A 14,753-nucleotide genomic window follows, 5' to 3' on the forward strand; every position below is an offset into this window, starting at 1 on the left:
TTTCCAACACGGCAAAGATAACATTTGGAAAGATGTACTCAACGTTTCGATTATCGATATTTTACCTTCGAGCTGTCTGGTGTAACATCCTTGTTGCTGAAGTGCTTCTACCTGTCGGCAAAGAAACGATACTAAGTTTTGCCTTAGTCAGGTTTTATGCAAATATAATGCGGGAGGTACGGATAAACTGGTTGGAAGTTGAGCGTTGAGCGCCGTAGATTAAGCAGGATGAATGTAAGCTGTGAAGTCAAATGTAGCGATAGATATGAAATGCTGTTTGTTAATATAATGTGGTTAATATTATTAAATGATGTTGATATGTTTTGTTTCTTTCAGATTGAAATTTTCGCTGCCCAAGATTCAAAACGTATCGGAACTCTCGATAATGTAAGTCACTGTAAAATTATTACGGAAATTATCAGCATCAAAACTTTATTTCAGAAGTGGGGCCCATATTGCTCTATTTTGCTATTTCCTGTGGTTACTTAGTTAAGGAATTTATATTAAAATAATAAAATGCTAATACAGATTCTAAACAATGCATATGATTGACCATCTCCAAGAATCTGAGAAATTATGTTTAATGGGAATAATTATCACGCCCAAGAAAAAGGAAACAAAGTCGTTACTATGTTTTTTCTGGTAGCGCTGTTTGTTGCGTGGTCAAGTATTTGATAGAATTCGTAATTGACAGCATGCCGATAGCTGCTGATTTCAAAGTAAGATTTAGCGGCAAAAAAGCATTAAGGAAAGGTTTCGGAATATGTCAAGTTATGTCATAAATGAAGCTCTAATGTGCGCTAGAATGTTGCACGAGATGGTGTTGGAACACTTAAGTTTCCCATTCAAAAAGGAAAAAAAAACCTAGATTTTTGGTGTTTATTGATCAGCAGACGTGGAGTTACCAAGACCACCGTGTGCAAAATAAAATAACTTTCAAACTTATTATTTATTCAACCGAATATGGTTCAAAGTTGTTGTTAATGATACCTCATGCCAAAGTCTTTCTGGAGACCTACACGTTCTTGCTCTTATGCTAATACATTTCCTGCCTAGTGGTATCTGTGGTTGATAAGAGGAGTGTACTGAAGATGAACTGGGCAGTTGACAGCCACAATATCGGAAGTAAAACCTAGTTACAAAATACATTTGCCTAGTGTACTTTTATTGAAAGTGTATGTGGTGTAAATATGACTGGTCACGCAGTCTGTGAATACTGTCAGACTGTGCCAAACGTTTACCAAAAGCTGTAAACACAATACACATTGACACAAATCCACATGATTGTGGATGTGCAACCTTCTAATACTTAATAAATGTAACAGGTTACAGTGATTAGTACTTTCAGCTGATACTCAGAGCTATCAAGTTTGAGCCTAACTTTAAATGTTGACATTTAAAGTCCATAAGGATCTAGTTGATCTAGTCCTCTTCAAACCCCAAATCAGGAATTTGATGAAATGGACAGGATCGTTCCTATCATTAGTGTTGATAGGAAGAAAAGTTTTGTAGAGTTGATCTCTCAGAAACACTTTAAAGTTGTAGATGAGAAAGCAGTAAACATGTGGCACCTTGCAGGTTTACCTTATACTGCTGGATAGTTGTTGATTTATTATTAACTGTGTCACTAATTCCAGTATAGAATATTAAATACAAGCTGCTGTTAACTATGTGGGTTTCCAACATTATGAAACTAGGTATCTTTCAGTTTGAACGGGAAGTGACTGCATCTGTCCCAACATTAGAAGTGGGACATCATTGCTCAAATCAACCCCATCTTTCCCTACAGTTCCTAAAAATATAACTGCTTTATACGTATTTAGATGTGTTCTCAGTCAATTGTCGTGGGAATTTTGCTGTTTATCGTGGTAGATTAAAGCAGCAGCAACCTCTGTATTCAACAGGTTCGTCATCAAAAAGACAGGGATGAGTCATTCCATGCCAAATCAAACTATCTGCCAACCTGACCCTTTCAGATTTTCATCAAATTTTGTGTGTTCATTGCCCATGAGAATGAAAAATGTCAAATTTCATCATTTTAGCACAACTACGACAAATGTAATGGCCGCCGGAAAAATCGAAAAATGTATGTAATTTGATACTAACCGCTGTAACTTCTAGATCTGTGAAACAGGTAATTTTGGGAAGTGCTACGAAGATTTCAAATTATACCTCACATGGCCATATTCAAACCATATCCATAAAGGTCAGTGACATTGATCTTGAATCTTATAAAACATGTTGCCTTCAAAATTTCTATATAAAAAATTATCGGTTTTTCATGTTACACTACACAACATAAAAGAAAAGTCAAGTTGGGATGACATTTGGAGGTACAAATTAATATCTACAGCTATGTGATACAATAAAGCAATACTAATTGAATGCAAACTGCAACAAAATGGCACAGACTACTGAGAAACATGTTAACAATTAAAACACTGTTGTGATAGCAACACACATTAAGATAGCAAGATAAACTGGACAATAACGAGCATTTGCAATATGCAAGGTAACAGGCTATGACCTCGGACTTCCAGGAGGCAAAATGTGATATTATCATCTCTACCAAATGTGTGGAATGTATGGCAAGTAGATTAAAATTTATACAAATGTATAAAGACCTACCATGCCTCAGTGCTGGCTAGCAAGAGATCACTGTGCATATTTTGGCAAGTGATCACTGTGGCTCTTTTGGTGAATGGACAGATATGTCACTTGCAGTTCTCACATCGGCCTTCGTAAGAATGTCTGTCTTGTCCACAGTAAAGATGACAGGTTTCTTGGAGTATTCAGATGAAGTTGAACAGCCATTATGATGCAGAAACTTTTCAGAATACACCCATGGCAACAGTGACCTTCATGCATGCATGCAGCAAACTCAGTAATATCACTGAGGTATGACACTTGTTGTGGCCCACGTTATTTGATATGTGGTTAATTGGAGAAAAACTTTATGGTCTTTGGGAATAACACATTGTAGCTTATGGATACCTGCACTAGTGCAAACCTGTGCAAATTTCTCTTGAAAGAGAGCCGCATCATCACATTATTAGTTCTTTAACGAAAGTCGCACACAGTAATGTTCTTGTAACACCATTCAGACAACTGTCTTCTCATCTGAGAGTTGTAGAGGCACCGCAGAGTGGCACAGGACGCATGTCTGAGTGATACCATTATTATTATTATTATTATTATTATTATTATCATCACGGTCATTTTCCTTGCGGTGTGACAAGCAAATGCCACACTGAACAATCATTGAAATCGCTGATCAAAAGACACGTTTGCAAAATTGTTGCGAGTTTTGTAAAGGGCCACAGCACCATCTGAAAAGTAGTAAATGTACCCGAGTGTTCTATGAAAATGAGATATCGTGAAGTTTACCAAATGATGTTGGATAGGCTGAACACTCAGAGGAAATATAATCAATTGCATGATATTGTGGATGTCTATAATAAATAGCGAATGGATGAATGGTGGCCTGTGTGATGTTCCAGTGGTACCTCTCTCATCCTGCAGTGTAAATGCCAAATTCTCTGCAAAATCTTTCAACAACGTATCCATTGTCACAAAGTGTCTTCCAGCTGGTGAAGAAATTCAGACAATTGGGTGGTTACAAAGGAGTGCAGAGCAGCCCCCTCCACCTCTGGCCCAAGAAGTCTTCCACAGAAGTTAGAAGAGTGAAGGAAGTTGTTGTATATATGCACAGTTTGTATGTTGTTTCATCAATACCATTTTCATCAAACAGCTCTCCTGGGTATCTCATGAGACACTGTACCTGGGCAGTTCTCATATGTTGACTTATTACTTCTGCTGTGCGAGATAGCAATTGATCTTGGCAATACTGTGTACATGTTAAGTAGAAAGTCTGCTTCTCATGTCAACTCTTTCAATCTGTAACCTTCCAACATGAGCTTCACAGTTTGGTGAATACTGCAGATACACACACTGTCAGTACCAGTTGCACCAGACAGAAAACAGTTCTTGGACCATAACTGGCAAATTTTGGATAATGCTTCTTTCATGGCCTCGATGTTTATCTTAGTGCTTGATACAGCTCATTTGGGTTTCCTTACACCAGTAATCTCTATTTATGAACTGTGGAAACATTTTCCTTGAGAAAAACAAAATCTTTTTTCCCAGCAAACAGCAGCTGTTGTAGAATTTTGTCATAGAGTTCACAATATGTTCACTTAGGTCACAGATTAGCAGTTACTAAGATACTACATCTTTGGCTAGTTGTTTTGCCTTTCTCACGAAATAGTTTGAGGCTCCAAAGCCATATTTAGTTCTTTGAATGCCTTAACCTTTTGGAAGAAGTGTCAACATTTGGATCTGCTCACTGATTATGGTGCTAGTACTGAATTTCCCTTTCACTTGCATTATAATTTCAGATTCCACATTTGTTTCACCCTCTCCATTTTTTTTCATATTTACTTTGCAGTAGTGCTCTCTCTCTCTCTCTCTCTCTCTCTCTCTCTCTCTCTCTCTCTCTCTCTCTCTCTCTCTCTCTTCCCCCCCCCCCCCCTCCCCCTTCTTCACCAGGGATTTGCCAAGGGATAACACACAGTCATTTGTTACAAGTAAAGCAATGTGTAGGACAACAGACATGTCTGACATGCCAGAGGAGTAATGAAGGTTTGGAATTCCTGTCTGTGTAGTTGGTTCAGTGACAGGCATTGTTTGTGTATCATATTTTTACTACATCTATCACATATTTTGTGGTCTGTCATTCCTCATCATATCGACAAAACACATTTTCCCTGTGAATAATAAAATAGCTTGTTACTGGCTTGTTCATATTGTTACCTACTGTGCGTTGCTATCACATCATCTTTTTAACTGTTAACATGTTTTCAATACTTTGTCATTTAGTTGCAGTTTGCATTCAATTTATACACTTTTATTCTATCACATTACTGTATGTGTTAATTTGTATCTCCTAATCCAGATGGCATCCTGAATTTATTTTTTTACTATGTTGTGCAGTGCAACATGAAGGTGCAAATATTTTTCAAAAATTTTGAAGATATGTTTTGAGACATTCAGGATAAACGTCACTGACCTTACTCATGTATATTGTTTCAATGTTGCCATGTTGGATATAATTTGAAAGCTTGTTCCTAGCTCTTTCCAAAATTACCTGTTTCGTAGTTCTGTCTCTACTAGAACAGAAGTTACAGCCATGTGTGTCAACAATGTTAGTTGAATTTTCCGTGCATTTTTAAAAATCAGGACAGCCATTACTTTTTGTAGATGTTAGTTCTAAAATTTTGCAATTTTCATTCCCGCAATGTGTGCAATGAACACACCAAAGTTGACAAAAATTGGACATGGTTGCGTTGAAAATTGTACTTTCCTGTGTTGATTTGGCATGTAATGACCCCGATTTCACATGTACTGGTAAGACTTTTGAGGAATCTATTTTCTACAATTACTGTGATTTACATGCATCAGAAAAACTTGAATGAAATGATAAAAGTGTGTTAACTGTCAATGTCAATCAAATTCACCAACAGCCCTGTATCTTAAGATGTTATTTTATTTTATTTTGAAGGCTATCAGTTTCATGACTTCACTACACCATCTTCAGGCTCCATACGCATCTCTCCAAATAAACAAAAATGTCATATAGAGCCATAAATCTCTGGAGGTCATTAATTCAATTGTTACACTAGTGTTTCATTCAAAGACTTGATAGTAACTCACTGAAACACTAGTGTAACGATTGAATTCACGACATCCAGAGATTATGACTCTATATGACATTTTTGTTTGTTTGGAGAGATATATATGGAACCTGGAGATAGCACAGTGAAACGCTGAAACTGGTGGCCTTTAAAATAAAATAAAATTGTAAGATAAACGGCTGTTGGTGAATTTCATTGATATTGACAGTTACTTAACTAGCCGATGTCTCCTGTCCATGTTGAACCAACAGAGGCAAAGTCTGTTAACTTTTCAATAAGCAAAGTTATTCATATTTTATTGATATATTGCTGTCATTATAATGCAAAGAATATTTTTGATAGTTTGTTTATCAGCATGCAAGTTTCTTATAAACAAATTAATGTAAATTTCAGGTGAGTCCATCAAGCAACATAAGAAACATCAAGAAACAGATTGAGGAGTTGAGGCCAAAGTTATACCCTGATAGGCAGTCAGTCAGACTTGAACCAAAGGGAAAGACATTGAAGGATGAAGAGACTGTGAGCTCATTGGGATTAGGAAATGGATCTAAACTGTACGTAAAAGATCTTGGGCCTCAAATAGGGTGGAAAACCGTTTTCTTAGCAGAGTATGCTGGTCCACTTGCAGTGTACTTGTGGATTTATCAGAGACCATGGCTGTTCTATGGTTCAGATGCTGCAGCACTACAACCACATCCTGTAGTTCAGTATGTATTTTATTCCAATATAAATTTTCATTTTATTTCGGTCTTTATTGGTTTGAGAGTAATTTACTTGGTCTTAACACTTACCAGGCAGAAAGGGACTTATAAAATTATTACTATATCACCAAGTCTGAGTGGGGGAAAAAGACTTGTCAACTTTAATTTCTGATACCATCTTACTGCAGCTTATGATCAACATTTTTCTAAACTTGTGTTCACACAGTGTTTTTTGTGTGCAAATTTTAATAACCTTCACAGTAATGTCCCCAAAGATAAAGCCACAAGGTGACGACCTTAAGAGAAAGAAAAGACCTTAGAAATGAAGCATAAAATCATTGAAAAATACGAACAGGGTGTGAGCGTTGCTGATTCAGCACGCACATACAGTTGGTCTACATAAACTATTTGCACTGTCCTCAAGAATGAGGACAATATTATGCAGATAGATGCTTCAAAAGGGAGAGACAATAACATCTAAACAGCAGTTTCATATTCTGGACGATGTTGAAAGGTTGCCCCTCACATGGATAAATGAAAAGCAATTGCAAGGTGACACTATTAACAAGATCATCATTTGTGAGAAGGCAAGAATGATTTTCATTAACTTCGTTAAGAAGATACAGAGAAGGCTGCTTTGTATGCTGAAAATCATCACCCCAATAAAGCAGTGGCTACATATGCTACAAATTTATTTGATGATAATGCTGTGTCGCATTTTTGTCAAAAGTTGGTGTCAGCTGAAAAAATGTTTACAGATACCTTCCTAGAAAAAAGAACTAGTTAAGTATAGTGAATAATAAGGTGCATAATAATGTACGAGGGTTGTACCAAAAGTAAGGTTTCCATATTTTTTACAAATAGAAAACATTGTTTATCATTATTAATTTATACATCATTCAAAAGCTTACAATTTTGTCTATTTTTCAACATGGTCTCCTTTTTTGACACACTTTTGAAGATGGTGCTCCAGCTTTTGTATTACGAAGTCGAAGAAGTCTCCCGCCAACTCGTTGAGGAAGTGTGTGACCTCTGCTCGGACTTCGTCACTCTTGAAGCGTTTGCCACCAAAGTGTTCCTTTAGCTTGGGGAAGAGGTGATAATCGCTGGGGCTAAATCTGGGTTTATGGGGGATGGGGCATAACAGTCCACCCAAATTTCTTCAAAAGCTCCTGTGTTTGATGAATGGTGTGGAGTCTAGTATTGACGTGAAGAAGCACTACTCCCTCCATCAGTTGTCCTCTCCAGTGATTCTGGATTTCTTGCTGAAGTTTGGTTAATGTTTCACAACATATGTCTGAGTTTATTGTCTTCCCAGGTTGCATGAAATCGATGAGGAGTACCCCCTTTTGATCCCAAATCAGTCGCCATAACCTTTCCTGCCGACTGCGTTTGTTCCAGTTTCTTTGGTGACGGTGAACCGGAGTGACGCCACTGATGACTGTTGTGTTGTTTCGGGGGTGTGACGATAGTCCAACAACATTCTGCTTGTTGCCTCTCCCTTCACATTGTTGAAGAAACTTGCAAGCAGTCAAGTTGTTGCTCCTTGTGTCCGTCAGTCAGCATCCATGGGACCCAGCGAGCACACACTTTTCGATAACCCAACGTTTCTGTTAAAGGTTTTTCAATAGTGTTGTGGGAAGCTTAGGAATGCCTTCAAGTTCATGGACAGTGACCTTCCGATCTTTGAGCAGCTCACTGTTGATCTCCTGGACGATCGCATCCAGAACTGGCAGTCTTCCACTCCATTCATCATCATGAACTTCTGTGCAATCCTCAGAAAAAGCCCTGCACTCTTCACAATAAACCTCAGTCAGTTGCCAATGAATCTCCATGGGCAGTAACTTCTTTGGGTGGAGGAACCGGATTACTGCTCAAACCTCGCACTTGGTGGGAGCGGCGATCAGCACTTCCACCTCTGATGGCTGCTAAGACAACACTGAGCGACGCTTCAAATTGCGGACATGTGGGCTCGAGACTGGGGGAACCTCTGCGCACGGCACTGTTATCGGATTTAGCCTAGCATCTTCCCTCGAGGCTGTAGCTGATTGGGAACCTTACTTTTGATACAACCCTCGTATGTATAATTTTCTTTGAATAAATGTCATGAATAAGATAAAACTTTTCGTACTTTTTCTAAAATCATATTGGCAAAGCAAAATAATTTGGCAGACCAACTAAAAATATTTGTTTACTTTGTACTGCACTTGTGTGTTTTGATGGTTTAAACCCGAACAGGGTTGGAAGATCAGTAAAGAGAAAATTCTTGATCCGTTACTTGTTTTGTCTGCTTCACCATTGACTCGGTAATAGAAAAAAAGAGCTATCACCTTGTATTTCTTAAAACTGTAAAACCCAAATTATGCCATCAGTGTAAGATTTAGTTGGTTCTGCTTCCCTTCACGTCTTATTTCCTCGCAGTAGTCTCTGTGGAGTGTGATCCACACTTATAATTTTTACTGGGACTGTTACACGTGTAGTAGGGAGCAACCTATTAAATCTATAGACATACTCAGCAAACTGTTGTGAAGTGCATGGTAGAGGGTACTTCCCATTGAATCAGTTATTAAGGCTTCCTCCCATTCCATTCACATATGGAGTGCAGGAAGAGAACACTAGTTTAATCTTGTCTTTGCTCGTTGTAGGGGAGCCATACAAAAATGGTTGTGGTATCTTCAGAGATTCATCAGTTAAAGCTGGTTCTTGAAACTTGCTAGTGGGCTTTCTGAGGATAGTTTGTGTCTATCTTGAAGTGTCTGCCATTTCACTTTGTTCAGCATATCTGTGACCTTCCTCGGGGTGTAGTAAACCTGTGCTGTCCTTCAATATGTACATTTCATATCCCCTGTTAGTCCTATTTTGTGCAGGTCCCACACACTTCAGCAATGTTGTAGAATGGATGGCATGAGTGATTTGTGAGCAATCTCACTGGTAGACTGATGTTATTTCCCGGGTATTCTACCATTGGACCAAAGTTTGTCACCTGCTTTACCTGCATGTGCATTCGTTGCATTTTATATCCCTTGAGTGTGTTGCACGCAGGTATTTGTATGAGTTGACAGCTCCCAATTGGGACTCATTAATACTTTAATCATAGGATACTGCACAGTTGTACATTTTTGCCACTCTTTGTACCACTTTGGAAGGTTATCGAGATCTGATTGAATGTGTGTGCAGGTTTTTTTCAGATAGTAGATTATAGAAAAATGCAATGCATCATTAATGAAGTCTGAGGTTCACTGCAGGATCATTACTGTACAACAGAAACAGCAAGGGTCCCAAAACAGTTCCATGGGGCAGTTCCAGAAGTTACACCTACATCTGTCAATGACACACTATCAGAGTCTGTCCTTCCTACCAAGAAATCAGTTCAGTCACAAATTTCACTTTATGCACCATACAATTGTACTTCCAGTTCAGTAATAAGCTTAGCTATGGTACTGCTTCAAAAACCTCCTGTTAATCGAGAAATACTATATGTACCAGACTGGCTTGATCTATGTATCAGGATGTCATATGAGAAAAGTGAGTTTTGTTTTATGAGCAATGTTTTTGGAATATGTGGTGGTTGTCTTAGAGGTGGTCATTCTGTTTGAGAAACCTATTACTGAACCTGCTCCTGTACCCAATGTCACCAATGCATGTTTGTGTAGTGGGGCTCAATTCAGAGATAAGCCAGTCTGAAATCACGAATGAAATTTTCAGTGTCTGTGTATAGCCAGAAGGTGAGGAGAGGTGAAGTGTGATGTCCCTGGTCACCAGACTTTGCACCAATATCCTGGGTTAAATTACAAACATCTCTGCAATCTCTCATGAAGTGAGGTCATGTGACACTGTTGGCTGTGGTCTGTCCATCAGGTGGGGACTTTAAGCTCGGCAGTCTCATTGGTGGTACTCAAGAGCAGTAGGCGAGGTGCCAACACTGGACTTCACACTCTCCCTTCTCTCATCATCATATAAACATACATAACACCACATTATATGCATCCATTACATTCACATACAATGACAAAATATGTGTTGGACACAACTTCCCCACATCTACAAGGAAAGGGGCCATTGTGGTGGCGGAAGAAAACCTACCTAACTGGGCGATTGAACCTACCCCTTGGAGTCACCCAGCCATCAGTGCCTTAAGACTGATATCCCCCCGCCCCAAGATTCTACAATAAATTGATGTCAGGTGTATTGGACAGTCCTCCTGTGATTCACTATTTCTACCCTTCTTGTAGATGGGTGTGAGCTGTGCTTTCTTCCAACTACTTGACACAGATGAATTTTTTGCCATTCAGGTGTGTATTTGCTAATCAGTCTAACTGAAACTAAAATGTGTGTACAATGCTGGAGCTGACGGCTCATAGATAATGTCCGTACATTTTTGTTGCACAGTATTTTTATTACCTGTGATGTCATTATACTAGTATAGGCGTATTAAGTTATAAATTGGTGCAGTGTGGAAATACGTTGAACTAGGAAATCTATTTGGGTGGCACTGTGAAGAGCTTGCAGAGCAGTACTTAGCATCTAAAGTGAGACAATAAAAATACTGGTGGAATATAAGTGAAAACCTGTATTAAACAAAAATTACAAAATAATGAAAAGGTATCATCTTGTACAACTGGGAAATGTGCTTGGAATTACAGAATATGCATGGGAAAGGAAAGCTCACATCAATGTGAGTCCAAGGAATAAAAAAAAATCCAGTCTTGAGCAGATGGGAGAGCTATGGGAGTGTAGGGGGGGACGGCGGTTCAGAGGGCCACATAGCTGGCCCGTCTGGCATACAGCAGCCAGCAAGAATCTTGAAGACTTGTCTCATATGCCGCCCCCCCCCCCCCCCCCTTTCTCACAGACTTTAATGTTAATATTGACAGTGATAAAACAGTGCTGGGTGATTTCATCCTCACACAATTTGGTGTTGTGCCCATGATGATTCCTGCCACAGCACTCAGCAACACAAGCATCGATAGGAATTTCACTAGACACTTGTATTCGTTGCATTATGAGATGTACACATGTTACTTTAACTATTACAGACACCTGCTCATTCTGTAAATGTAGGACTAATTCATGCTGTAACCATTACACTACTCTGCATTGCATTAATGAACAGTAATATGGAAAACATAGATTGCTACTCACTGAATGATGTAGGCACTGAGTCAGATAGGCACAATCGGCATAAAATAGTTGGATCCTTCTATCACCCACCAGACTTATCTCCAGGTGTAACCAAAAACTTCAGAGAAAATCTCAGTTCACCTGTGACTAAGTTCCCCAATCATACTGTAATCATTGGTGGAGACATATTAGTCCAACAATTAATTAGGAAAATTGTAGTTTTATTAGTGGTGGGCATGATAAGACATCCACTGATGGCATCCTGTGAAAAGTGTCTTCTCTGAAAACTGTCTAGAACAGATTGCTGGGAATGCCACTCATGATGGAAATACATTGGATCTAATGGCAACAAACTGACCTGACCTTTTTGAGGATGTCCACATTGAAACTGGTATCAGCGACTATGATACGGTTCTGACAAAAGTGATTACCAAAGTACAAAAGGACAACTAAAACAAACAGAAAGATACGTATCTGCAGGAAACTAGATAAAAGGTTAGTAGTGTTGTATCTCAATGAGAAACTATAGCTCAAGTTAATGAGGAACTATAGCTCAAGCTTAACAGAATAGTTGACCATGTACTGGATAGGTATGTACCCAGTAGAACAATTCATAATGGGTGGGATCCTCAATGGTATACAGTCACTTTAAAGAAACCTGTAAAGGAACAGAGATTATTGCACAATAGGTGTAAAACAAGGCATAGGACTACAGCTACAGAGATGCTGAATGGAACGTGTTTGGCTGTCAAGGGAGCAATGTGTGATTGTTTTGATGACTACTGCAGCAGAATATTGTCAAATGATATTTCACAAACCCAAATAAATTTTGTCAAACAATGGAAAAGAAATTTTGGTCATACATAAAGGCTGTTAGTTGCACCAAAGTTAGTGCTCAGTCCCTAGTGAATCCCCCCAGGGGGTCCACAACTTTTTTGTGGATACGTGCGTAGCGAGCACGGGACCCCGAGCTAATGTGGCCCTCTTTCCTTTCGGGGCTGCATACCTTCCTTTTCCGCATCCTTCCCCATCCCCCATCTTCGTCCCACCTCACCTCCGCCTCTTTCTTTCCCTTTCTCCCCCTCTGGGAGTATGTTTTGTGCCTACGTCCGGAGACGGACGCTCGAAAATGTAACACATTCTTCACTTTCTCTGGTTGCAAGTCTTCATCCTTCCTTTGTCCTTCTCTTTTCCTTACCTCTTCTCTTTACCCTTTTCTCTGCTGCGGCATTTGAGACCTCTCTTCTCTCCTTTCCCTTTTGTTGTTCCTCCCTTTCTCTTTTTTCCTCCCTGTGCTTGTCTGAAGGCCGATCCACACATTTCCATGCGTAGCCGGTGACGGGGCAACGCGTAATTCCCCGCACCGGGTAGACAGATAGGACACGTACGTGCCACCTGGTAACGGCCAGGCCCAGGGAGGGGTGATTACTCAAGCTGATGCCTTCTGAAAGTGCCGATTGGTCCCTCCGTCCATTTCTCGGGAGGTGTGACCTGAGGTGTGAACAATCACCTAAGGCGGGAGTGCCCTCAGAGAGGGTCCCCACAAGGGAGGACCGCGCCATCGGAGAGGCTGGTAATCATGGGGTATACTTCTGCAATGGTTTCCTCATCTTCTACTATGTCTGCTCACAAGTGTAAGTTCAATGAGTCTCAGCCACAGACAGTTCTTCCTTCATTGCCACAGTCCCTTGTTGTTTCTCGGTCTGACAAAGGTCACGACTTCTCCACGGTCAACCTTTTCATTATTCAGAAAGGTGTCGATGCAATTGCAGGTCCTGTAAAGTCTTGTTCCAGATTACGAAATGGCTCCTTGTTGTTAGAAACAGTCAGTGCCCTCCAGGCACAAAAATTGCTGCGTACTTCACTGCTACACACCTTCCCTGTCCGGGTGGAAGCGCACCGCACTTTAAATTCCTCAAGTCGGGTCGTTTATACACGCTCCCTCAACTGATTGGCTGATGAGGAAATTCAACACTACCTTTCTGACCAGGGCGTAACGGCTGTTAGTCAAGAAAAGGGTTGACACAAACATCGTTCCAACCCGTACTGTCTTCTTGACATTTGACAGAGTTCAACTCCCATCGAACATAAAAGCGGGCTATGAGATAATTTCCATTCGCCCTTACATACCAAACCCTGTGCGTTGCTATCCGTGTCAGCGGTTCAATCATACCAGCCAGTCCTGTTCCAATCCGGCCAAATGTGTTACTTGTGGCAAGGATGCCCATGAGGGTGCTTGTCCACCTCTATCCCTTCGTTGCATTAACTGTATGGGTGACCACGCTGCTTCCTCTAGAGATTGCCCCATTTTTAAAGACGGAAAAACTCATTCAGAAAATCAAAGTGAAGGAAAAGGTGTCGAGCTTTGCTGCTCAAAAATTATTCGCCAGTCGAAAGCCCACTGTGCCTCAGACAAGTCAATACAGCACTGTCCTTGCCTCTCCTCGGCCAACAAAGGAGGCAGCCACGCAGACTTGTGATCTCACCTTTAGTGCCACGGTCGTCAGATCAGCCAGCGCAAAGATTGCCCATTCAACCTCCCCACTCTCGCCTGCTCACGCTATGGCTCTCCCTTCATCGGGTTCTGCTAAATCTTGAGCCCAAAAGTCAGACACCCGGACTTCCAAAAAAGAGCCTACTTGTGAAGATTTTTTATGTACCCCAACTTCACAACCATCGGTTCCTCCTTCATCTAAACATCCTGTTTCCAAGAAAGCTAATAAGAAACCCAGTTCCTCTCCTTCTCCGCCACGGGGTGTCTCATCTACAGCACCACCTGGCGGTAGCCGCCCTCAGCCGTCTTCTGTGTCGCCGAGGCGCACTGCTGGCGGCCGATCAACCGGCAGATCGCTGGTGGCAGGAGCTGCTCCTGAACAACCTATGGATCAGGATCTTCTGCCTTCGGCTGAATGCCGTTCCATGCTGACGGTCGCAAGCTCTGAGCAGTCGTTGAGTTGAGGGGAACCTTGGTCACATTCTTCCATTTTCTGTCCACCCTATGTCCATTATCCATTGGAATATCCACGGCATTCAAGCCAATAGGGATGAATTGTCGATCCTCTTACGATCCTACTCGCTGGTCATCTTCTGTCTTCAGGAAACAAAGCTGCGACCCCACGACCGCTTTGTTTTCCCCCATTTTCAGTCAGTCCGATTTGATCTCCCCTTTGTTGAAGGCACTCCTGCACATGTACGACTCATGATTCTTCTCCGTGATACTCTCCATTATCACCCAATC

The 14,753-nt window shown here is 40.6% G+C and overlaps 1 protein-coding gene across 1 annotated transcript in view; it reads left to right on the plus strand.

The window, feature by feature from the left end:
- The first annotated feature begins 94 nt into the window (after positions 1 to 94).
- The window catches only part of LOC124612404 (very-long-chain enoyl-CoA reductase), a 54,193-nt gene continuing 39,534 nt past the window's right edge, over positions 95 to 14,753 (plus strand). Inside the window, exons 1-3 of the mRNA XM_047140590.1 lie at positions 95 to 234; positions 337 to 387; positions 6,087 to 6,400. Of these exons, the coding sequence (XP_046996546.1) occupies positions 229 to 234; positions 337 to 387; positions 6,087 to 6,400 (371 nt within the window). The 5' untranslated portion in view covers positions 95 to 228. The remainder of the gene's footprint in view (positions 235 to 336; positions 388 to 6,086; positions 6,401 to 14,753) is intronic.

The sequence above is a fragment of the Schistocerca americana genome, chromosome 4 (genome assembly GCF_021461395.2).
Source record: "Schistocerca americana isolate TAMUIC-IGC-003095 chromosome 4, iqSchAmer2.1, whole genome shotgun sequence".
In the NCBI taxonomy this organism is placed as follows: domain Eukaryota; kingdom Metazoa; phylum Arthropoda; class Insecta; order Orthoptera; family Acrididae; genus Schistocerca; species Schistocerca americana.